We start from the raw sequence: 26,337 nt of genomic DNA on the forward strand, positions 1-26,337 counted from the left end.
TAATACAAGTCTGATTAAGCGATCGAATGTATAAAGAGTAAATTAAGAAACTTCAGAAATTAGAAGCACATATTAGAAGCGGATACATTGATGTCAATAAGAAACTACATACATTGGAAGATTAAAGATCACAAAGAATCATTATGAATATTTTCTTGCATGTCTAATTCTATTCTTTTTTAAGGAGTTTTCATGTTTATAATTAAAGAACTTGCAATTAATCATTTTCTTAATGCAGTTTTAATTGCATTAATGGCAACAAAAACATCAATTCAATTTCTCCCATATTATTGAAATGAGGCCAAAATTATAATTAAACAGAATTGTTTAAGTTTAGTGTGCAGAAAAAAAGTTTACTCTCGTAAGTTCGGAATTTCCAAATGAGGTCTCTTTCCAGATAATTTGAAAATACTTAATTTTGGTAGAGAGCATTTAAATGTTATTACTTGCCTGATTTTAAAAGCACGTATGCGTTATTTCTTTGGATAAGCTAAGTGTGTATTAAACGAAGGTTTCATATTTTAAGACTTATGTGCTTTGCAAGATAATGACGTTAATCATGCTGATGGCAGTTTTCACTATCTTGTGCTTTATTTTGACAGTACCGTGTACATGTGCTTATATTTTATAAAGCGTTTACTAACAGGTGGATCCAGAAGTCTTGAAAAGGGTAGGGTCCCACCGTCACACCAAAAACTGAATTACTGGTATTAAATCTTATGGATATTTTAGACACAAAATTTTACAAGATACAAATGACATTCATAAAGAGACAAATAATTTCCATATGAAAGAGTTTTTTTCAAAAACATTATTTTATTATCAATAGTTCAGTGTGAAATGCTTTCGAAACATATGAATCATGATATTATTCAGATACATGTAATTTAGGAAAATCGAATCTACAAAGCTGTGCCCTAGCTCTTTTAACCCTGTATTGTTGTAATTGTTCACTGCAAGCCCCCCCCTCCCCCCCCCCCCCCAATCCACACTGTTTGTTGAAGTTTAGTCATGTTCTTCCAACCAAAAAGTTAAAATATTTCCTTCCTATCCACAACATAGGATTTTGAAGTTTGATCATGACTCTTTTTTCCCAATCTAAAATTGTTCATGTAAACTGCCACTCCCCATCCCTAGAGGAATAGAAAAATCTGTAATAACTGAGAAAAAAAAGTTACACTTTACTGTTTATTCTTTGACTGTAATGAAGCCAAAGAGATGACATTTCAGGCTTTCTAGAAAGCCAAACTTGTCTTATTATTATTATTTCACAGGAATAAAAGAGTGGGGCGTTCATATTTAACGTCGGGATCGACATTTTGCATTGTTTACTCAAAGAAAGCCACAATGCAATGGTAACCGTAACGCCTCACACGAATCAAGTACAATTTACTGATTTACCAGGTAATCTATTTTTACTAGAATGTAACAAAGCATTAAGAAAAACTTTATCTCAATGACGTTCTACGTTTGATACCCGAGATAACCTGAATGTTTTTAAACCCGTATATATTCATATAGCTGCAGATCTGTAGCTATCCGGAAAAATACGGTCCTACTAAACTGAAACAGAGAACTCTGGAGAACCCTAGAGAACTCTAGAGAACCCAAGGTTTATATCACGAATTTATATATGATTTATGCATAATTGGATAGATTTATACTAAATAAAGCATATTTTATTCATAAAATCAATTAAAAAGGTATTTTATGGAAGTTTTCAGCAGATAAAACGTAACAAAATTGAAGGCAAAATATTTTATGACCTCCCGATCCCGATTGAATATTTTCACACAATTTTCAATTATTTTTCACATTATTTAATATTTATTTTAATGAAATGTATAATTCTTAATAATTTACTCTGATATTAAACATATTATTTAATGTCTTACTAGTTTTATTATAAAAGCCATGATGAAGTCTTAGAGATAATAGAGTACTCTGTTTAAATAAGCAAAAAAACTTGTTAAAATATACTATATTCTGATTTAATTTTGTTTTGGCATGATATATTAGTTATCTAGAATATAAATATTTCATTTACAGACAATAAATAATTAAAAATCAATAGGGTTCTCTAAGGTTCTCTAGAGTTCTCTAGGGTTCTCTGTTTAGTAGTACCCGGAAAAATATATATTGATAGACCGGATAGCTACAGTGCCACCCATTTAAAAAACTGTATATTTATTGCGCACCAAAAAGTGCGCTCGGTTTTTTATTTATTTCTCCACGTTCCTAAAACTGAAATCTCATAATATTACTAACCATGTGTTCCTAACATATTCTTTGACTCTTTCCACAACAAAACATTCGTCATAATTATTTTAAATAGTCCTCCTGACCCTGATAGTGTAATCATCGAATATTTCGATTATATATACTGCCATATTGGTTTCAAAGATAATTCGGTCCAATATGCTTCGTTCAGATGTCAACTACGAATGTAATTGATAAAGGAAACAGAAACTTTTTAAAATCATCCCTCTTTTGAATTAGGAAAAAATAATCAAGGACCGAGCGCACTTTTTTTGTGCGCAATAAATATACAGTTTTTTTTCAATAGGTGGCACTGTAGCTATCCGGTCTATCAATATATATTTTTCCGGATAGCTACAGATCTGCAGCTAATATTCATATATATATTTAAGCAAGATTTATATCGAAATGTGTGATTTTTAAAATGATGTTGTTAAACAGGTCCACCACAATGCCTTGATAAAGGTATACAGCTCGATAAAGCTATATAGTTTTATCAAGGTATTACAAATACCTTGATCAAGGTATTTTATGTAATGAAAATTTCGTAAAAAAATTAAACAGCTGTTAAATACTGAAAGTCGAGTTCTGAGTTGTTGTCAGTAAATTCACCCATGCATGAAAAGCACTCTGCTATGAAAAAACCCCCAGACTTTTATTAATAGTGATTTTTGTGTTTAAGTAATATACATGCATGGGTGAATTTACTGACAACAACTCAGAACTCGACATTCTGTATTTAATTTTTTAAGAATGTTTCTGAATTTTCATTACAAATACCATGATCAAGGTACATTTTTATTTGTTATGTAATACCTTGATTTAAGAAATAAATGTAATTTTTTTTCCTTTGATCGATCTATCAAAGAAAAATTTGGACGGAAAACTTCATCAATGCGCGTAGCGCATTGATGAAAAAGTTTTCCGTCCAAATTTTTCTTTGATACATCGATAAAAGTAAAAAATATTACATTCATTTATTATAATTTAATTATTATTTTAAATAAATAAAACGAAACTTTCTTTCACCTTTCTAATTGAATATACGCATCAAAAACAGTGCGCACGAATACATTACAACAACATAAACGTTGCTGAAATTCAAAATGGCTCAAACGAGGAAACGTTCTCAAATATTGTCGTGGCATTACAAAAATTCTCTGAAATAATTTACAGTTCTTTAACACAAAAAACTTACCTGTTGTGTTATCCCAATTGGTATATTTTCCCCGGTAAGTTATCTAAGTTTGTAAATGTAAAGGGAAGCTACTCAAATATCCTAACAGTTCGAACCCCAATTAACGTTAGGTCTTTTTGCACATCTTTTCATCTGAATATATTATACATATCACAACCTGTCAATGCTGTAAAACCTGAAAGAGTCTGCTGTCGACTGTGTAAGATTAAAAGAATATGTCCTCATTCATGCAGTGTCGTTTTTCTCGATCATTCGTTTCCCAAAATTTAACAGATTAACGTTTTTCCTCTCTTTTGTAGCATAAAAAACGTTTCATCAGAATTCTATTGTTCATATCAGACATCTCAAATCCAAACATTTTTCTCCTTCTTTCCCAAAACTGTACTGTTTTTATGCAGACGATTTGATTTGTTTAGCAAAGGGCGATAATTCAACTAGAAACGAAAGTAGAAAATATGTCAGGAACATGACGGGCAGATTTCGAAATTCAGGAAAATATTTATTAAAGTAAAATTATTTAATATATTCCTTCAAGAAGCAAGTAACCTAGAAGCGGGAAATACGGGAATACGTGTAGAGAATGACAAGTAGTTCCGGCTGCTTAGTGCAAACGAACTAGATTTTATTGATGCAGGTATCAAAAGAATTTTTCAACCAATCAGAATCAAGTATTTCATAGAAATTAAATGAAAAAGCTATATAGCTTTATCAAGCTATATAGTATATACCTTTATCAGGGTATTGTGTTGGACCTGCTTCATAAAGTAATATATCCCCATTAAACATGTAAAAAATAAGGAAGTGATGAAACAAATTGTTATTATTTGATCTAATTAATTTATGGCCATATTAAAAAGAAATGGGTAGAGCACCTGAGGCCACCCTTAAAAAATGTTTGTTTGGAATTGCCACCAGGAGGGTTTCAGACACAGGATGGAGGATTTTTTTTTTTTTTTCAAAATTGCAGATAATTTTTTTATATAAATCTCAGCATGCTCAGTAAACACATTTTCTGACTTAAAAAATCTACCATCAACAAAGAAACTGAATTTTGTAAATTTTGCAAAGATCTGACACTACATTTTAGTGTGTTGTATTGTGTATGTTTTAACGGGCAATAAACAAAAACTTTCCTACTTTTGGACAATAATTTTTTTTTTCAGGAGGGGGCATTTCAATGAGGCGGGAGGCAATATTCCAAACAAACTATAATTAGCTCACCTGAGCCGAAGGCTCAAGTGAGCTTTTCTGATCACATTGTGTCTGTCGTCAGTCTGTCCATCCGTAAACTTTTCATATTTTCAACTTCTTCTCAAGAACCACTGGGTCAATTTTGACCAAACTTGGTACAAAGCATCCTTGGGTGAAGGGGAATTTAAATTGTTGAAATGAAGGACCAAATCCCTTAACAAGGGGAGATAATCAAGAAAAGACAAAAATAGGGTGGGTTTATGAAAAAATCTTCTTCTCAAGAACCACTGAGCCAGAAAAGCTGAAACTTTTGTGGAAGCATCCTGGGGTAGTGTAGATTTTAAATTGAACAAATCATGACCCCCAGGGATTGGGCGGGGCAACAATGGGGAATCCAAGTTTTTCATAGAAATATATAGGAAAAATCTTTAAAAATCTTCTTCTCAAGAACCACTGGGCCAGAAAAGCTGAAACTTATGTTGAAGCATCCTGGGGTAGTGTAGCTTCTAAATTGTTGAAATTATGACCCCGGGGGTAAGGGCGGGGCCACAATGGCAAATCTAAATTTTACATAGAAGTATATAGAAAAAAATCTTCTTCTTAAGTCACGGGTCTTTCGGATATGACCTTAAAAACATAAGTCCGGTGTCACCGTAGGCGCTGGCACGATAAAGAACCCTCACTGCTCAATGGCCCTGAGTGCCGAGTATAGGTCTAAATTTGAAGCCTTTCACGGTGACATCTCCATATGTCATTGAGTGAAAAATTCTGAAGAGGGAGTTAAACAATGTACAATCAATCAATCTTCTTAATGACCACTGGGCCAGAAAAGCTGAAGCTTATGTGGAAGCATCCTGGGGTAGTGTAGATTCTAAATTGTTCAAATCATGACCCGAGTTGGGGGGGGGGGGGGTTAGGGCGGGGCCACAATGGGGAATCAAATTTTTACATAGAAATATATAGGAAAAACCTTTGAAAATTTTCTTCTCAAGAACCACTGAGCCAAAAAAGTTGAAACTTATCTGGAAGCATCCTGGGGTAGTGTAGATATCAAATTGTCTAAATTATGATCAGTGGGGTAGGGTGGGGTCACGATATGTATTACAAGGGGGAAATCTAGTAAAAAACAGAATGGTCAAAGCTTCTCAGGTGAGCGATGTGGCCCATGGGCGTCATGTTTTATTTTGGCCTGACCAGTGACATGGGTGATCTGAGTTTGATTCCGGGTGTAGCCATACATTTTATCCTTTTTTTGTTACCTGGAAAATAATAAAAATTAAAATAATTATTTCTTTTTTTAGGTCACCTGAGTAAATTCAGGTGACCTATTGCTATCTGTTTTTGTCTGTCGTCGTCCGTCGTCCGTCGTGCGTTGTGCGTCGTGCGTCGTGCGTTAACATTTAAACATTTTCAGCTTCTTCTCTGAAACCACTGAACCAATTTCAACCAATTTTGGCATATAGCATCTATGGGTGAAGGGGAACAAAAATTATGAATTTCATGGTCCCTGCCCCTCTGGGGCCTGGGGGTGGGGCAAAAACCACTAAAATTAGTGCAATCTTAAAAAATCTTCTTCTTTACTCCCAGACATCAAGCAAACTGTTGGTATGATTGTAATCAGCATTGAGTCCTCTACGAAAATTGTGAAATTCATGGCCCCAGGGTCAGGGGTTCTGGTGTTAGGGTGGGGCTTTATTGATTATATAGTGAAAATGCATTAATTCTTTGAAAATCTTCTTCTCTGCTCCTGGGTATTAAAAAAACTAATTAAGTTCATAGTTATGATGAAGAAGAGTGCCTCTACCAAAAATTGTGATTTTTATGGCCCCAGGGTCAGGGGTTCTGGTGCTAGGGCGGGGTTCTATTGATTATATAGTGAAAATGCATTAAATCTTTGAAAATCTTCTTCTCTGCTACTAGGTATTAAATAAACTAACTAAGTACATAGTTATGATGAGCAAGAGTGCCTCTACCAAAATTGTGAAATTCAGGGCCCCGGGGTCAGGGGTTCTGGTGTTAGGGTGGGGCTCTATTGATTATACAGAGAAAATGCATTAAATCTTTGAAAATCTTCTTCTCTGTTCCTGAGTATTTGATAAACTTACTAAGTACATAATTATAATGAGCAAGAGTGGCTCTACCAAAATTGTGAAATTCATGGCCCAAGGGTCAGGGGTTCTGGTGTTAGGGTGGGGCTCTATTGATTATATAGTGAAAATGCATTAAATCTTTGAAAATCTTCTTCTCTGCTACTAGGTATTAAATAAACTAACTAAGTACATAGTTATGATGAGCAAGAGTGCCTCTACCAAAATTGTGAAATTCAGGGCCCCGGGATCAGGGGTTCTGGTGTTAGGGTGGGGCTCTATTGATTATATAGTGAAAATGCATTAAATCTTTGAAAATCTTCTTCTCTGCAACTAGGTATTAAATAAACTAACTAAGTACATAGTTATGATGAGCAAGAATGCCTCTACCAAAAATGTGAAATTCAGGGCCCCAGGGTCAGGGGTTCTGGTGTTAGGGTGGGGCTCTAATGAATATATAGAGAAAATGCATTAAATCTTTGAAAATCTTCTTCTCTGTTCCTGAGTATTTGATAAACTTACTAAGTACATAATTATAATGAGCAAGAGTGCCTCTACCAAAATTGTGAAATTCATGGCCCCAGGGTCAGCGGTTCTGGTGTTAGGGCGGGGCTCTATTGATTATATAGTGAAAATGCATTAAATCTTTGAAAATCTTCTTCTCTGCTTCTGAGTATTAAATAATCTAATTAAGGACATAGCTATGATGAGCAAGAATGCTTCTACCTAAAATTGTGAATTTTATGGCTCCAGGGTCAGGGGTTATGGTGTTAGGATGTGCCTCTATAATGATTATATGGTGAAAATACATTACATCTATGAAAATCTTTTTCTCTTCTCCTGGGTAATAAGCAAAATGAACTATTAACATAGTTATGATGGGATGGGCTCTTCTTCCAGAATTGTGAATTTCAAGGCCCCTGGTCTGAGATACCAAAATGGGGAAGTGGGGGGGGGGCTCTACTTATACACTGAAAAAGAATTGTTTGAAATCTGCTCCTTGGTATTAATCAAACATTTTTGATAAGCAAGTGTGCCTTTTCAAAAATTGTGCAATGTGTAGACCTAGGGTCAGGGGTTCATATGTGGTAGGAGAACTCTTGATTATTGCTGAATATTACTGATTAGTTGACATACTTTTTTGTTCCCCTACCCTTCTTATCCATATTAAGTAAACAAACTAAACAATTGCTAAGTGTATAATTATGATTAGCAATGGTGCCTCTTTTAGAATTGTGAATGCCATAGCATCTAGCTTAAAACATGAACCAAATTCAATCATTTGAAAGTTGTTGTATGATGCTCAGGTGACCTATAAGGCCCATGGGCCTCTTGTTTAAAAAAAAATATTCTTTTACAGGCGTTAGCAATAATTTAATAAACAGACCATGTCAGAGTTTGAGGTGAAGACAGCTATACCCAGCACCAGAGATCCAGGATCCGATCAGAGAGAAGAATCTACTGGTATGTATACATGTACTGTTTAATTAAGGAATAACTTGTCTTATTTTTCGAATTCATGAAGTGATCAATGGATTGGCTTGTGTGATAATTTCTTACAAGTTATCACACGAACCAATCCATTGATCATCTTCATGAATTCGAAAAATCTGACAGTTTTTCCTTATATTTACATGCTTTGATTCCGCCAATCCACGGGCTTCAAGCCTGCTTCTCTCTAGGTGTTGTCCCGCCCTGCACGTGGTTTTTTTTGGAACCGCGCCAAAACATTCATGAGGAAATCAATTACATTTACAATTGGTAATTTTATCTCGGACAAAGACATTGGAAATGTAAATATTCCCTATTAACCGCCCCTGTCCCTATAAATGCCCCCTTAGGTCTTTTTCCATTGTCAAAAAATAAGGACCCCTTACAGTAATTAAAATCAACAGTTACTACAATTGTATCAAAAATTGAAGAATGTGAAACTTAAACTTTTTTTTCCAATTTCTCAATGGAAAATGAGTAATCCATGTATAGCATAATTAATTTGGGTGGATTATTTTCACTTTAAGTAAAGTTAGACATTATTCTATTGGTTTCTTTTATTTCTTTTTTTTCAAAAAAATTTTGAAGTAAAAATATGACATTAAATATTATAAAGAGTATACCAAAATAATCACCCCTTTTTGCAGTTATCTAAGCCCAGGGGGCAGTTAATAGGGATTATACAGTAACAGCAAAAGTTCATTGTAAATAATACAAAAAAATTTCATTTAAATTAGTTGAGTGTAACATTGAACATTTTCATCCCAAGAAAACACCTTGGTTGACAATGGGTCTTCATGGGGTGTCCATTTTCAATGTTACACTCAACAATATGCTATTATAATTATATTGTTTTGAATGCTTTAAACAAATACATACTACGGTGAACCTTGCACAAATTAATTCTGTACAGTCAATATTTTTTGTAATATCATCTGTCGTCAAGCAGTGTTGACTGTTGCTATGCTGGAGGCCTTATTCTGCAGAGGAAGGTTCAAGTGAGTTTTTCCGATCAAAATTTCTCAGTTGTCTGTCATGGTTGGTTGTTGTCGTAAACTTTTCATACTTTCATCTTCTTCTGAAGAACCAAACTTGCTATAAAGTTTCCTTGGGAGAAGGGGATTCAAGTCCAAATGTAAGGCCACCATTTCTTCTGAGGGAAGATAATTATGAATTAGTGAAAAAATTAATGGCTTCTTTTAAAAATCTCGTTCTCAAGAATCACTGGGCCAGAAAAGATGAAACTTAGAAGGAAGCATCCTCATGTAGTGCAGATTAAAGTTTGTTCAAATCATAAAGGTGGGACCATGATGGAGGTCAAAGTCAAACCTAGGAATATGTAGGGAAAATCTTTAAAAACCTTGTTCATAAGAACCACTGGGCCAGGAAAGATGAATCTAATGTGGAAGCATCCTAAGGTAGTGCATATTCAAGTTTGTTTTAATCATGACCCCGGGGGTTAGGTTGGGGCCATGATGGGGGATAAAGTTTAGCATAGGAATGCATAAACAGCAAAGCAATAATTGGTCATCATTGTCATATGGAGCATCCTTGTGTAGTGTAGATTCAAGTTTGTTCAAATCATGCCACTTTGGGGTAGGGCGGCGCCAGAATCAGGTATCAAAGTTTAACATAGGAATTCATAGGAAAAAACTTTTAAAAATATTGTTCTCAAGAACAGCAAAGCAGTCTTTGTTCAAATTTATATGGAAGCATCCTGGGTAGTGTAGATTCCAACTCTATTCAAATCATAACCAACCAGGAAAATAGAGGAGCCAAAAATTAAGTAGATCTATCATCATAGTTATAGTTAGGGAAATTTTAATATCTTTTATATGAAATAAGATTTTTAATTTTTGTGTGAAATGCTATTAAAATATATGAGTGGTAATAGCGAGCGCAGCGAGCTCAATAGACTAACGTGTAAGAACAGAGGAAATTCGGATTAAAATCTGTACATACGTCAGCCAAATTTCTCTGTGCAACATTCCCAGAATTCCTGCACTACCGAATGTCCTTTGCGCAAATATTGTCAAATAAATAAATAAATAATAACGTAAAGCATATAGCAGACTTTCAGTTTGTAGAAATCTTATAAAGAAACAAGAAATAAATCTGAAATGTTTTTCAATAAAATTGCACTAGTTCTTTAGTTTCAAACAGACGCTCCGCTGTCTCCGTAAGCTCCGAAGAGCTTTGTGACGTTGTATGACGTCACAGCTAGTCAAGATATCTCGTGCGGCTTGACGTTTGAAGTGGCTGATCTCAAGTGTTTTTGATGGTACAACTGCGCTCGCCCCAACGGTCACACCATAAAACATATTATTAAAGAGAAAATAATAACTTCAAATCTGTGTCCAAGTACCTGTAAATAATGTTTTTATCAACCGCAACTCTAGTGGTATCCAAAGAAAAAAAAGAACTTCTCCGGGGTTTTTAGGGGTCAAAAGGTGGGGGGGGGGCTGTAAAAGGCTCCATTCCCGATGGTAAAATGTAGGTGTTTTTACCAATTTCATGAATGAAAATTCCCCAAAGAGAATGTTCATGTCTCTTTTCTGCGTAAATATATATTATATATTCATCAAAGTAGCCTAAATGTATTACTCAATACATATATTCATCTTCTGTACTTCATCTGTCATTACAACATGCATGTAATATAATAAGAAATTGTAGATTTCTTCACCTTCTATGTTTTGATTGTAGAAGAAAAGTTGACCTTTGACATTTCTGACCTTGAGGGAGAAGGTCATCAACACAAAGAAACAGTAAAGGTAAGTCAAGATTTAGGTGATAAAGTCCTGTAGTAATAACAGTAAAGGTAAGTCAAGATTTTGGTGACACCGTCCTGTAGTAATAACATTAAAGATAAGTCAAGATTTTGGTGACAAAGTCCTGTAGTAATAACAGTAAAGTTAAGTCAAGATTTTGGTGACAATGTCCTGTAGTAATAACAGTAAAAGTAAGTAAAGATTTTGGTGACAATATCCTTTAGTAATAAAAGTGAAGGTAAGTAAAGATTTTGGTGACAATGTCCTGTAGTAATAACAGTAAAGGTAAGTCAAGATTTTGGTGACAATGTCCTGCAGTAATAATAAGATTAAGTCACGATTTTGGTGACAATTTCCTGTTGTAATAACAGTGAAGGTAAGTCAAGATTTTTAGTAATAACAGTAAAGGTTAGTCAAAATTTTGGTGACAATGTCCTGTAGTAATAACAGTAAAGGTAAGTCAAGATTTTGGTGACAATGTCCTGTAGTAATAATAGTGAAGGTAAGTCAAGATTTTTAGTAATAACAGTAAAAGTTAGTCAAGATTTTGATGACATTGTCCTGTAGTAATAACAGTAAAGGTAAGTCAAGATTTTTTGGGAATGTCCTGTAGTAATAATAGTGAAGGTAAGTCAAGATTTTGGTGACAATGTCCTGTAGTAATAACAATAAAGGTAAGTCAAGATTTTGGTGACAATGTCCTGTAGTAATAATAGTAAAGGTAAGTCAAGATTTCGGTGTCAATGTCCTGTAGTAATAACAGTAAAGTTAAGTCAAGATTTTGGTGACAATGTCCTGTAGTAATAACAGTGAAAGTAAGTAAAGATTTTGGTGACAATATCCTTTAGTAATAAAAGTGAAGGTAAGTAAAGATTTTGGTGACAATGTCCTGTAGTAATAACAGTAAAGGTAAGTCAAGATTTTGGTGACAATGTCCTGCAGTAATAATAAGATTAAGTCACGATTTTGGTGACAATTTCCTGTTGTAATAAAAGTGAAGGTAAGTCAAGATTTTTAGTAATAACAGTAAAGGTTAGTCAAAATTTTGGTGACAATGTCCTGTAGTAATAACAGTAAAGGTAAGTCAAGATTTTGGTGACAATGTCCTGTAGTAATAATAGTGAAGGTAAGTCAAGATTTTTAGTAATAACAGTAAAGGTTAGTCAGGATTTTGATGACATTGTCCTGTAGTAATAACAGTAAAGGTAAGTCAAGATTTTTTGGGAATGTCCTGTAGTAATAATAGTGAAGGTAAGTCAAGATTTTGGTGACAATGTCCTGTAGTAATAACAATAAAGGTAAGTCAAGATTTTGGTGACAATGTCCTGTAGTAATAATAGTAAAGGTAAGTCAAGATTTCGGTGTCAATGTCCTGTAGTAATAACAGTAAAGTTAAGTCAAGATTTTGGTGACAATGTCCTGTAGTAATAACAGTGAAAGTAAGTAAAGATTTTGGTGACAATATCATTTAGTAATAAAAGTGAAGGTAAGTAAAGATTTTGGTGACAATGTCCTGTAGTAATAACAGTAAAGGTAAGTCAAGATTTTGGTGACAATGTCCTGCAGTAATAATAAGATTAAGTCACGATTTTGGTGACAATTTCCTGTTGTAATAACAGTGAAGGTAAGTCAAGATTTTTAGTAATAACAGTAAAGGTTAGTCAAAATTTTGGTGACAATGTCCTGTAGTAATAACAGTAAAGGTAAGTCAAGATTTTGGTGACAATTTCATGTTGTAATAATAGTGAAGGTAAGTCAAGATTTTTAGTAATAACAGTAAAGGTAAGTCAAGATTATGATGACATTGTCCTGTAGTAATAATAGTGAAGGTAAGTCAAGATTTTTAGTAATAACAGTAAAGGTAAGTCAAGATTTTGGTGACAATGTCCTGTAGTAATAATAGTGAAGGTAAGTCAAGATTTTTAGTAATAACAGTTAAGGTAAGTCAAGATTTTGATGACATTGTCCTGTTGTTAACAGTAAAGGTAAGTCAAGATTTTTTGGGAATGTCCTGTAGTAATAATAGTAAAGGTAAGTCATGATTTTGGTGACAATGTCCTGTTGTAATAACAATAAAGGTAAGTCAAGATTTTGGTGACAATGTCCTGTAGTAATAATAGTAAAGGTAAGTCAAGATTTTGGTGTCAATGTCCTGTAGTAATAATAGTGAAGGTAAGTCAAGATTTTGGTGACAATGTCCTGTAGTAATAATAGTGAAGGTAAGTCAAGATTTTGGTGACAATGTCTTATAGTAATAACTTTAAACGTAAGTCAGGATTTTGATGACAATGCACTGTACTAATAAAAGTGCTCAGGCCACCTTTAAAAATTGTTTGGCTGCTCTTTTCTCACCTACTTGCTCTAAATGACTGGACTCAAAACTTTTTTAACCTCCAGAAGGCAGAATTTTTCATGTATTGAGAAATTTAGATTTTAAAAATGAAACAAAGAAATTGGAAGTCTCACCTACTTACCATCTGCGACTTTTTTTTATTCTGAGCCGGCATAGGGCAAACAAACCTTATTTTAAAGTTGGCCCCACCTGTCAAAATTTTGTTGGTTAACACACTGGCAACATTTAATGTTACAGGTCTAATAAGAATAAGACGCTGTCAGGGTTCATGAATTTATTATATTCTAATGGATCAATGAATGATGATGAGCCCTAAAATTATAAACATAAATATAAATACATGTAAATCTGAAAAGCAAATAATTACAAGCATAAACAAACATACATCACATGAAATATAATAGTATATGACAAAATGTTCAATATTATGCTTTACCTCATTATAAATATATACAGTACTGCACTCTGAACAAAGGGCAATAACTCTTAATTTCAACTGAACAGATTCATAGGGCTTTACAGATAAAACATAAAAATAGAAGTAAAAAATACATTTTGATGATTAAGCTTCAAGTTGGTAAATCAAAAATATTTATCAAACATACTTTATAGTCAGTAGCTTTATTAACCAGTTCAAAGTAATAAAAATATCTAAAATAACAAATACATGTTCTTACCAAAGACAATGTGTCTGGAGGCTTGTAAATGACTGAACAATGCAAAAAATTGGGAAACCAGCACCTGCTGCTATGAAAATAATATAAAACAGTTCAAGGTGCTGCATACACACTTAAATGTAGTTTTCAACATTCAGATTACTTAAAACCAATAAAGCTTTTAATTGAACAAAATTATTAACTCATTTAAATCTTTAACTTTAGATAAACTTTATATTTACTGTAAATGTCATAGTCAAAAGTACTAAGAATTAATTAACAAAATTAGTGAAATTAGTAAGAGAAATCTAACCTGTTGCTATCAGGACCAAGGTCTCAGTTGAAAGTGAAAAGCATGAACTGCATGAAATCTACCACCTGACAAACCTGTAGAGCTATACTCAATGACCTAACTGACCTAACCAATGGCAGGAAAGGGCAAGGTCTCAATTACCATAATAATGCATCACATGACACTACCAAACTGGACAAAACACTACACACAACTCAAATCATAACACAAGCACATGGCCAGGTAAACATTAAAATCACATTAAATAATATAATCAAACACATTTAATATTTTAATGAATTTTATTAAATGTGACCTTACTACATTAACCTAACTTGATTAAAATAGGAAGCAATAGTTCCTTCTTCATCAAACCAATTACGTAAAGAAATCACACGTAAATCTCCTCATAAGAGCATCCTGTGAAACTTAGGATTACATTTGCAAACCTGAAATTCAATGGAAGATGCATATTGATCAATTGAAAGCTTCCTGAATTTTCACCGTTTCCCATTCAAATAAAGTGATATGTTAAATGACAAAACAGTGGAAAATCAGACTTCATTTTTAGCAGGACTTTTTGATCAAAGAGCAATTCTTAACTCATGTCAGTCTACCACATACTTGCCGAATTAAAGTTGGGTGTAAAAATATAGTCCTTACTCTAAGGCACTTTTGAGCTAAAACAAACGAAAAATAAAGGAAAAAATATAAAACAAAGTTTTATCTATGCAAATAAACATCAGTAGTAATGACTTTGAAAACTTCAGTCCTAAGTCAAACTACGTAGTTCATTGGCATAAGGTTTTGTGATAGTCAGTGTTTTTCGTGTCATCGTATTGAAGAAAAGCAGGAGAAGGAACCAGACTGGCCTGTTTGTTTAAATACTGAGGTGCCAGATAAACTCTGATCCTGATAAATTAGGACCCATATACTAACTGCCTTAACATTTATATTGATATTTATGCCCCCTTCAAAGAAGTGAGGGCATATTGCTTTGCTGCTGTCTGTCGATCCAATTAGTTTCCGTTCATTTTCTTCACAACCGTTGCACATTCTGAAATGAAATTTAGTATACAGGTTAATCAGGTGAATATCTAGGTCAAGTTCTGTTTTGGGTACGATTACACCATTTTTTTAGAGTTATGTATATATAAAAAATATTACATTTTGGTTTTATGTTCTATTGTTCTACATGCCAACTGTTTTACAACGCTCAAGGCATGATATATCTTAGTGATCATAGGTTGAACTAATTCCTTCACTTTGCACTCGATCAGCACTCTGTGATGACGAAATGTCAAATTTGATTTACGAGAGGTCAAATTAGATTAACGAGAGGTCAAATTAGATTCACAAGAGGTCAAAATCGATTCACAAGAGGTCAAATGCGATTCAAGAGATGTCAAATGCGATTCACGAGTGATCAAATGAGATTTACGGCCTTGTAGGCATTGGCACACCGAATAAACATTCATTGCTCCATGACCCCGAGTGTTGGGTAATGGTGCAGATTTCAACAACCCATTATATGATCACACTTGAATCTACACTATCTGAATATCCTTTCATTTAATTTTTCAGTCGTATAACTATCTAAATAGTTGATACTGCTTTGTTTTATCTCACAATGCATTACGAGTAAATATGATGTAGGCACTTGATGACTGTCAGATACCACGTGATTTTATTGCTATTTAATGCAATATGACCTCATGAATTGGGTCATTTTATCCTGCACATTTCTTCAAAAAAAAAAAAAAATCTTTTTGAGTTGCATTGTAATTTTCATGTTTCTCTCTCTTTACCAGGATCATGTTTTTTAATGATTTTACAAGGCTTGTTTCAAACAAAAGTTCATAAAAATTATTTGTCAATTTCAGGGGGAAAGGAAAGCTTTTTCATTCCATTCACATATTCAATGCGATGGTCAAAACAGTAATAGTGCTAAAGACATTGAAACGGAGAAGTTAATAGAGCACAACAATAATCAAGAAAGTAAAAAAGTTCATGAATGTAACTTCTGTAAAAAAAACTTTCAGCTCAAGTAACCTACGTAGACACATGAGGACACATACAGGTGATAAACCTAATAAATGCAGTGTGTGTGGGAAAGCATTCACCGATTCATGCTCCGTAAAGATACACATGAGGATACATACAGGTGATAAACCTTATAAATGTGAAGTGTGTGGAAAGACCTTTGGCCATTCACAAAACTTTAAGAAACACATGACGACACATACAGGTTTAAAGCCCTATAAGTGCGATGTATGTGGGAAGGCATTCAACGACTCACATCACTTACAGAGACACATGAGGACACATACAGGTGAAACACCATATAAATGTGATGTATGTGGGAAGGAATTCAACCAGTCACAGCTGATAAAAAGTCACATGAGGACGCATACAGGTGATAAACCTTACACATGTAATGTGTGTGGGAAGGCATTCAGCCATTCACAAAACTTACAGAGACACATGAGGACACATACAGGTGATAAACCTTTTAAATGTGATGTATGTGGAAAGACCTTTGGCCAGTCGCAAACCTTAAAGACCCACATGAGAACACATACAGGTGAAACACCATATAAATGTGATGTGTGTGGAAAGGAATTCAAGGAATCACAAAACATAAAGAGTCACATGAGGACGCATACAGGTGATAAATCTTACAAATGTAATGTGTGTGAGAAGGCATTCAATTGGTTACCGAACTTAAAGAGCCACATGAGGACACATACAGGTGATAAACCTTACAAATGTGATGTGTGTGGGAAGGAATTCAACGATTTACAAAACATAAAGAAACACATGAGGACTCATACGGGTGATAAACCTTACAAATGTAATGTGTGTGGGAAGGCATTCAATCGGTTACAGAACTTACAGAGTCACATGAGGACACATACAGGTGATAAACCTTACAAATGTGATGTGTGTGGGAAGGCAGTTAGTCAGTTACATAGCCTTAAGAGTCACATGAGGATACATACAGGTGAAACACCATATAAATGTGATGTATGTGGGAAGGAATTCAAGCAGTCACAACACTTAAAAAGACACATGAGGACGCATACACGTGATCAGCCTACAAATGTATTGTGTGTGGGAAGCAGTCAGCCATTCAAATAAATTAAAGAAACACATGAGGACACATACAGATGAAAAGCCTTGTAAGTGTAAAGTTTGTGGAAAGGCTGTCTCTTTTCAGGAAGCTTACATGGTCATATGAGGATATATACAGGTGATAAACCTTTTGAATGTGATGTGTGAGAGAAGGCATTCTAAAGATTACAGACATTGGGGAGGCACATAAATATACATACCGTTAAAAACCTGATGTGTGATGCGTTTTTGAAGGAATTCTACAGATTAGGAAACTTATAAAGACAAAGAAGGAAACATGTCGTAATATTTGAGAAAGAGCATTCCATCGCTTTGAAAGCTACCAGAGTTATATGGTCACCCATTCATGTAACAAACCTCGTGAGTGCGATGTGTGTCGGAAATTATTCTCCCTATTAAATAATCTCAGGAAAATAATACGTACACATGTCAGAGAAACCTTACAAAGGCGATGTTTGTGGAAACGCGTTTCAATTGAAAGGATACCCAAAAAAAATCATATGAGGATATATCAAGTTTATAACCTTCATTAATGTAATGTATATGGAGCTCAGAAAGGATCATAATTGTAATTTAAAATGTATTTGAGTTTGGTTTTAGCTCAATATCTACTGCGCTACCATTGGACTTTGGCAAGGAGCGCCGACTTTTAAACTTTACGGCTTAAATTAACAATAGGATATGTACGGGAACTCTTCCACAAAAAATATTAAATTTACCATTAAATTAAACAAAATAAATGGTTTTTTCAAAGCACAGATAGGTTGTCTTTGAAGAGAATGACATTCTCCCTACCATGGACATCGATCAGGTCTTCACATGTTAATGCCCTTAACACCATACATACACCTTAAAAACAAAAGACCAATAAACCGACTTCTTCTATAATAAATTTTGTACCTCCATATATGTTTTTTTTAAATTTCACCTATTCTTATATTTGAGTATTATATATATCACATTTATTTTTATTTTGTCTATTGTAGCCTTTCACCATACGCATTATTGCATTATCAGCTCTCAAGTTTTTCAATAAAAGATAAAACGGTTTAACTGGCTGTGTATTTCATTGAGCTAATATAGTCATTAACATTGGCTTCTTCTGTATGTCATAGTAGCTCAATTTTGACAGCACTTGCTCTTGATCGGAAAGTTCAAAGAATTGCCAGCTGTGACTGACCTAAGTCAATAAAAAAGGTAAATTTGTGCTTTAGCCAAGCATATATATTTCGGTATCATGTCATATTCATTGCGAATAAAGTAATTTTTCAGATTTTTCATCAATGTTTTTTTTATTCACCTATTTTCTTTTATTTGAGTCTGAAATATCACATTTATCATTTTGTCTATTGGTATTTTTCACCATCCTCATTTTCGCATTATTGATTATCGAGTGTTTCAATAAAAGATAAAACGATTTGACTTCCTGTGTATTTTATGGAGGTATCACTGACTATTACTGTCACAGTAGCTTTATCCAGTACAGTGCTTGCTCTGTGATCGGAAGGTCGTGGGTTCAAACCATTGTTGTTACTGCCCTAAGTCAATAAAAAAAAGTAGCATTTGTTTTTTTGCCAAGCAGTCGGCACTTTGAAGTGAAAATTTCGGTTCCTTGGTACGAGACTTTACGAGACAGGTGTTTGAAAGCTACAGACCCACCCTGCCCAATTGCCCTGGATGCTGAGTAACGATCCCAATCTTTAGTGCTTTCCTGGATTTTTTTGACATGATTGAAAAATTGTAGAATGAATTGTTAAACGACATTCAATCAATTAACGGTAGCCTATTGGTAGAGCGTTCACTTTGTGATCGGGAGGCCCGGGTTAGATTCTCGATCGCGGCGCCGCTTCATACCTAAGACGTGAACAAAGGTAGTGACTGTTCATTTGCCAACCGTCGGCAATAGAAGTGAAAGTCACGGGTTTTACGGATATAACCTTAAAAACGAAGGTCCCTTGTCACGGTAGGCGCTAGCACAATAAAAACCCCTCACTGCTCAATGGCCCTGAGTGTTGAGTATAGGTGAAAATTTGAAGCCCTTCACCGGCATACAGTGACGTCTCCAGATGAGTGAAAAATTCTCGAGAGGGAGGTTAAACAATATATAATCAGTCAATCAATCAATCAATCAACATTGACCACTTTAAAAAATGAATTTGAGAATACAGAGCCCTGTACCAAAAGGGTAAGTCCTTGCCTATTTATCAAATGTGACCTATATTTTTTCCCATTTTTGGAAGATTAAATTTTCTTTTATAAACACGTATACGAGGGTTGTCCGTATAAATCGTGCACAAAGCGTTTTTTTTTTCAAAAAGCAATGGGCGCACTGAGTGGAAATTTTTAGTAAATGTGTATTTATTATATTTTAATGCATCATGGGTTTTTTTTGATAAAATATAGTAAAAATAAAGATTTTATTATGCTTGAATGGTCACATGGTAAGGTCCTACGGCGCACGTTCAAAAAACCAAGGTTATATTAGAGAATACACAGGTATTAATTCGATATAAAAGTTTTAAATACATAAGATTGGAATGAACATTATCCTAATTCGAATACACAATTAATTTTGACGTCTTTTAAAAAATTCAAGGCAATTGTTAATTTTTAGTCTTTCTGAGCATTTAAAATGGAAATTAACGTTGTAAATACAATGCACGAAAAATGGCTACGTTTGATGACGTTATGGTGCACTGGAGAGCAGTTTCAGCTTGATTTAGAGGCCTTAGTAACACCTTAAGAGACTTTAAATAAATACAGAAGAAAAAATATGAAAAATATCACCAAATTATTAGTATACAGAGGATATGGGTCATTTCTTAGCGAAGCCTTTTTGATGGAGTTCCATGGTAGTACAAAACATACGAATAATTGATTGATTGTATACTGTTTAACGTCCCTCTCCAGAATATTTTACTGATATGAGACGTCAACATTGCCGGTGAAGGGCTGCAAATTTAGGCCTATGCTCGGCACTTCCCAGATAGCAAGACTATGTTGGGCCAACATTGGCAAAAGGTTGTATGGTTGGCGTTGGGGGAACAACGTTGGACCAACGTTAGACCAATGTCACCATGCCAACCTCCTCGACCATGAAAGAATTCCTATGTTGACCCAACGTTGGGACAACGTTAGCAACTGCCATTCACTTTACCTCGCAAGGAAGGAGGGATGTTGATGTTGGCCCAACGTTGGCCCATTGCTTGTAATACACTCTTAAAGAAAGTGTCTTTTAAAGTTGGAAGTAGTATGTTGGCCCAACGTTGGCCCGATGTTTGTAATACACCCTTAAAGAAAGTGTCTTTTAAAGTTGGTAGTAGTATGTTGGCCCGATGTTTGTAATACACCCTTAAAGAGAGTGTCTTTTAAAGTTGGTAGTAGTATGTTGGCCCCACGTTGGCCCGATATTTGTAATACACCCTTAAAGAAAGTGTCTTTTAAAGTTGGTAGTAGTATGTTGGCCCAACGTTGGCCTGATGTTTGTAATACACCCTTAAAGAAAGTGTCTTTTAAAGTTGGTAGTAGTATGTTGTCCCAACGTTGGCCCGATATTTGTAATACACCCTTAAAGAAAGTGTCTTTTAAAGTTGGTAGTAGTATGTTGGCCCAACGTTGGCCCAATATTTGTAATACACCGTCTTTTAAAGTTGGTAGTAGTATGTTGGCCCAACGTTGGCCCGATGTTTGTTATACACCCATAAAGAATGCGTCTTATCAAGTTGATAGTAGTATGTTGGCCTAACGTTGGCCTAATGTTTGTTATAAACCCTTAAAGGAAGTCTTATCAATTTGGTAGACAGTACATTGTAGTATGTTGGCCCGATGTTAGCACGAGTGTTCTTTTGTTTAGGTGTTTCAAAGACGGGATATTTATATTGGGCCAACGCTGGCGCAATTATTATACTGCCAACTAAAGATGGTGTCAATTCTAGCTGCTGAGCTGACATTCTATGTCCATGCTTTTAATTGGATGACTGTTTTTTTTTAGATCTGATAGATTCAACATTTTTAAATTTTAACTTAAGTGATCACAGCACCAAAGAGTGTTTTATTATATTTTTTGAATAGTGCACATGCATGATTATTTATTTGAAATAAAACCCTTGAAATTATGAATTTTTTCATGAGAATTTAGAGAAGACTGAATACGTTCTCAGGAACAGGATGTGAATGAAGCCTACATAAATTATTCATAAATCAAAATGACATAGCTTTATAATTAAATTGAAACAAAAGTTAGGCGTTCGCTATCACGTGACAAAACTGTGGAGTGAGCTGTCAGATTCAATTGCTCGCAGGTGGTGATAATGCAGGGCAAGTAAGAAGAAGTGAAATTTAAATTTGTGGATTATACACTTGCTATACAGCTGCATTTAGAAGCGATGTAAGTATATTTATTCTTGTTTATTCAGTTAAAATTAATTCGGAATTCATTCTTGTCATGTTTTTGCACACAAGCACTGTAGTTTAAGGTTAAATAACATTTTTAAAGTTGTTTCTATCTATCTAATTCTTAACTGTCTATTACAGACACGATTGTTACAAAGAAATTCAGTCGGAGACTGCAAGGAAAACAAATGTTGTGGCGGTACATGTAAATAACAATGAAATCGAAGACCATGTATAAAGAAGTGTATAAAATATGAGTCCGTATGACAAAGATCAAGATGAAGAAAACAGGAGGCGACGAAGGGACGGAAAAAGAGCGGGAATACAACAAAAGGACTATAATAAAGAAAGTGAGCCCTGATTAAGAACTTTTAATTGATAATTTTTCATAATTTACCTCTTTTGTCTATTTTAAAATTTATTTTGTAAATTATGATTGAATTGATGTATATAAAATATTATCACAGTGAATCATTAGTAATGTTTTCATTGAACATGTCCATGTTTGCATTATGAATGCAGATTGAATTGTGAATTAATTATTTTAAACAGTCATAAAATAGGTTTATGTAAAGAATCACTTAACCGATTGCAAATGTTTCTATGGAATAACTACGTTGGCCCAACAATTTGCCATTGGACATTGTAAAAAAAAGGGCAAACATTGGGCCAACCTAACCAACCAGTTGTTAAGGTTGGCTGTTAGTTGGCATACACTAAAAACTACATTGGCCCAACAATATGCCATCTTACATTTCAACATAGGGCCAACGTTGGGCCAACCTAACCAAACAGTTGTTAAGGTTGGCTGTTAGCTGGCATACACTAATACCTACGTTGGCCCAACAATATGCCATCTGACATTTCAACAAAGGGCCAACGTTGGGCCAACCTAACCAACCTGTTATTAAGGTTGGCTGTTAGTTGTCATACAATTATACCTACGTTGGCCCAACAATATGCCAACATGTTGGACCAACGTTGGGCCGATGAGCAAAATTACCGTGGGCCAACGTTAGGTTACCAACAATGGGCCAACGTCGGAAAAAAATTGGGCCAACGTTGGCCCAACTATGTCTCGCTATCTGGGTTACGGCCTTTGAGGCCTTAGTAGGGAGGGATCTTTATCGTGTCACACCTGCTGTGACACGGGGCCTCGGTTAATACGGTCTCATCCGAAGGACCGCCCCATTTAGTCGCCTTTTACGACAAGCAAGGGGGTACTGAGGATCTATTCTAACCCGGATCCCCACGGGGTAAACATACGAATAAACTGCTATTGTAAAAGCAAAAGAGGCTGTCACTGTCGACCGTCGACATAAGATTCTCTATTAGTTGAATGATGTGAGAAAACTATCCATAACCTGTTAATAAATCTTCAGAAGATCACATTTGTGTAGCAGATCGGTTCCTCAACTTTAATGTGAATCAATGGATTTCCTAATTAAAGGTACATGGACACAGATTTGAAGTCAATGCTTTTTCTATAATATTACGACTTATATATTTTAATAGCATTTCACACAAAAATTAATTTAAAATCTTATTTCATTTTAAAGTTATAAAAACTTCAAATTTTTTTGGCGGGTTTCTTTGACACATCATTACACTTTCACAAATTCTAACATTATTCTTAATCATTAGGAAAAGTGGCAATCTTGTATATTAATGAGGAATATTAAAACTTTTATCAAGAAAAATAATTTTATTCAGAGTAGAAAAGTTAGAAAGCAAAACTTCTTCATATGTATCGTCATTCCGAACTAAGAGTTGCGTACAGAGTTTAGCAAATCGAGCATAGTCGTGTCATGTACACAGTTTTTGTAAACAGGGCTCGAGTTCTGTAATTGTTGTTGTTTATTGAAATTCACCGGGTGCGTTTAATCGTCACAGTCTGCTTATGACAACTGCAAGGACTGACAATATATTGTGTGTTTGTTTTGCTTTCGAACATGTCTACTCTGAATTTTCTGCATTATAGTATTAATATTTTTCATTCATACAAATCAAGATTGCCACTTTTTTATACCCCCCGCAAACAAAGTTGGGGGGGGGGAATATAGGAATCACCCTGTCTGTCTGTCCGTCTGTCTGTGCAATCGTGTCCGGTGGGTATCTTTCTTACAGAGGGACATTAGAATCTACTACTCCAAACTATGATTGCTCATGACCCAAGGGTTTGTCATGACCTTGACCAAAGGTCATTTGGGGAAGTTCAAGGTCACTGGAAGAAAAATTTGGTAAATCGTGTCCGATCCATATCTTTCTTATGGATATAGCTGGTAGGTTCTCATTTCACACAAAGATTGCCCATGACCCATGGGTGTGTCATGACCTTGACCCAAGGTCATTTGGGGAAGTTCAAGGTCACTGGAAGAAAAATTTCATAATTCTTGTCCGGTCCATATCTTTCTTATGGATAAAGTTGGTATGTTCATTTCACACAAAGATTGCCCATGTCCAAAGGGTGTGTCATGACCTTGATCCAAGGTCGTTTGGAGAAGTTCAAGGTCACAGTTAGAAAAATTTCATAGTTTGTGCTTGATACATATCTTTATTATGAAAAAACGTACCTCTGAAAAACCCAGCTTGGGGTATTTTGTACCTTATGGACAGTTTTAGTTAAGTATTAAGAATAAAATTAATTTGTGAAAGTGCTAGAATTCGTCAATCAAATCCACCAAAAAATTTGAAATTTTAATATCTTTTACATGAAATAAGAATTTTTTAATTAATTTTTGTATGAAATGTTATTTAAATATACAAGTCGTAATATTATGGAGAAAATAATCTGTGTCCAAGTCCCTTTAAGTGGTACGTATCCAATTTTATTTTTAGCTAATATGAAACTTGACAAAGTGTTACAAAAATTTGACGTTATCATCTATGTGCTGCAGGACGAAACAATACATAACAAATTCTCACAATTTATTTATTGATGCATATTACTATTTTAAATTTGCACTGTATATTCATAGAATATATCCTAAAGAGTAGTGAACATTTCTAATTCTGTACATAGTGATGATTTTTTTTCAAACTAGACAAGTCCACAATTATACCGGACAACCCTCGTACGAGGGTTTATCCAAAATAATGTCACAGTGTTCATATCTTTTATATCATATAAGTGGAAATTTTAACGAGACGCAAATTAGCGATTTCTTCTTAAAATGGCATTTTATTTTTAGATAGAAGTAGTGTTAGCGATTTCAAAATGCTCACTAACGAAGCTATTATAAATTCAAGGAGCATAACAATATATTCTGTGCAACATCTCAACGCTAATGGGTTTCCAATGTATGGATCTCGTGGACAAATACCATCTCCTCTCAGTCTTTTGCGAACAATTTGTGCACGTTTATGCTGATTTCTTCAATCAGCAATTGTAGCAGCTTTAATTTTGTGCAGCAGTTCTGAATCGATTGTTGAAAGGTGGGGGGGGGGGGTCTGACGATTCTTTCTAGGTGTGGTAACCCGTTGACGGCCTGTTTTTGGTCTGTTATCGGTGTTCATAGCTGGTTGAGACGTACGCTAAACCGCTGTTCATAGCTGGTTGAGACGTACGCTAAACTGCTGCAAAGCCGAATGATGTACACCAAATGCAATTCCAACCTCCTTTTGCGTAGCTCCGGTTATCATCATAGTAAGCCCATGTTCATCATTGTCACGGCGTGAAATTGCAGCATCAATACTGTTATCAAATCTCAAATATGGGTTTAATAGGAGTGTTTATTGTTTTCCTAAATCAATGAAAATAGGCCCCTGATTTACAAGAAATCATGAAAAACCTATTTTCATAAACATGATAATTCAAGGGAATTAATTCAATACATGGGTTTTACAACCCCAAATTGTCCTTTAAATAGATCACTGATATCCAATGGTAAAAAAGGTAGTTGTTCCATATACTTTTTATAAATTTCTTAATGAGTAAAACAATATGCGTTTCTTTTTTGTTGAGTATATATAAAGTAGTTATATAAATTATATATAAATTATTTTGGTGTTCATTTTCTATAATTATTTCTCGTGTTTGACTGATCTTTTTGCATCCAATATTAAAGAAAAAAAAAACAACTAAGCAATAGATGATAGCAGATTTGTCAATAGGTTTGTGTTTGCATTTTTAGCTCACCTCAAGGAAGTTGGGGGAGCTTATGTAATACCGTCGGTGTCCGCGTCCAAGGTTAAGGTTTTTGGAGCAGTTTTCTTTTTAGATACTTCTATGTCCTACATTGATTAGACATGCATGGAAAATGCTTCTAGTGTGTTTCGTTGTAACAGTCAAAGTTTCAGATGCTGCAATTTCAGCAAAGAAATGATCAGGTTAATGTTTTTTGAGCAGGTTAACATTTTGGGTACAGTTTTTGGTGTATGTTTCATTTCCAAGGAACTATAAGCCCTATGTTGACCAAACTTGCAAGGATGATACATCTATGGATGTACACTACCGGGCTTCCTTCGGATGCTGAATCTGTCCTACATTTTCCGGTTGAGTGAACAGGGTAA

At 34.6% G+C, this 26,337-nt stretch overlaps 1 protein-coding gene and 1 long non-coding RNA gene across 4 annotated transcripts; both read left to right on the top strand.

The window, feature by feature from the left end:
- Positions 1-1,279: 1,279 nt before the first annotated feature.
- Positions 1,280-18,842, top strand: LOC134283690 (zinc finger protein ZFP2-like). Of its 3 annotated transcripts, none has more exons than XM_062766181.1 (4): positions 1,280-1,404; positions 8,096-8,199; positions 10,933-11,000; positions 16,182-16,499. In XM_062766181.1, the coding sequence occupies exons 2-4, from the start codon at positions 8,124-8,126 to the stop codon at positions 16,347-16,349; spliced, it is 312 nt and encodes a 103-aa protein (XP_062622165.1). In that variant the 5' UTR covers positions 1,280-1,404; positions 8,096-8,123; the 3' UTR covers positions 16,350-16,499. The 3 variants fall into 3 exon arrangements, with proteins under 3 accessions (XP_062622165.1, XP_062622162.1, XP_062622164.1); XM_062766178.1 differs by lacking the exon at positions 1,280-1,404 and adding an exon at positions 17,605-18,842 and having other exon boundaries at positions 8,093-8,199; positions 16,182-17,412; XM_062766180.1 differs by lacking the exon at positions 1,280-1,404 and having other exon boundaries at positions 8,093-8,199; positions 16,182-18,842.
- A 2,871-nt stretch (positions 18,843-21,713) lies between these two features.
- Positions 21,714-22,296, top strand: LOC134283668 (uncharacterized). The gene is made up of 2 exons (XR_009995519.1): positions 21,714-21,820; positions 21,967-22,296. It is a non-coding gene; the product is annotated as an uncharacterized LOC134283668 (long non-coding RNA).
- Positions 22,297-26,337: the final 4,041 nt, after the last annotated feature.

This window comes from Saccostrea cucullata, unplaced genomic scaffold, assembly GCF_032062105.1.
Source record: "Saccostrea cucullata isolate Sc308-1 unplaced genomic scaffold, CSIRO_AGI_Scuc_v1 ctg2106, whole genome shotgun sequence".
NCBI lineage: Eukaryota > Metazoa > Mollusca > Bivalvia > Ostreida > Ostreidae > Saccostrea > Saccostrea cuccullata.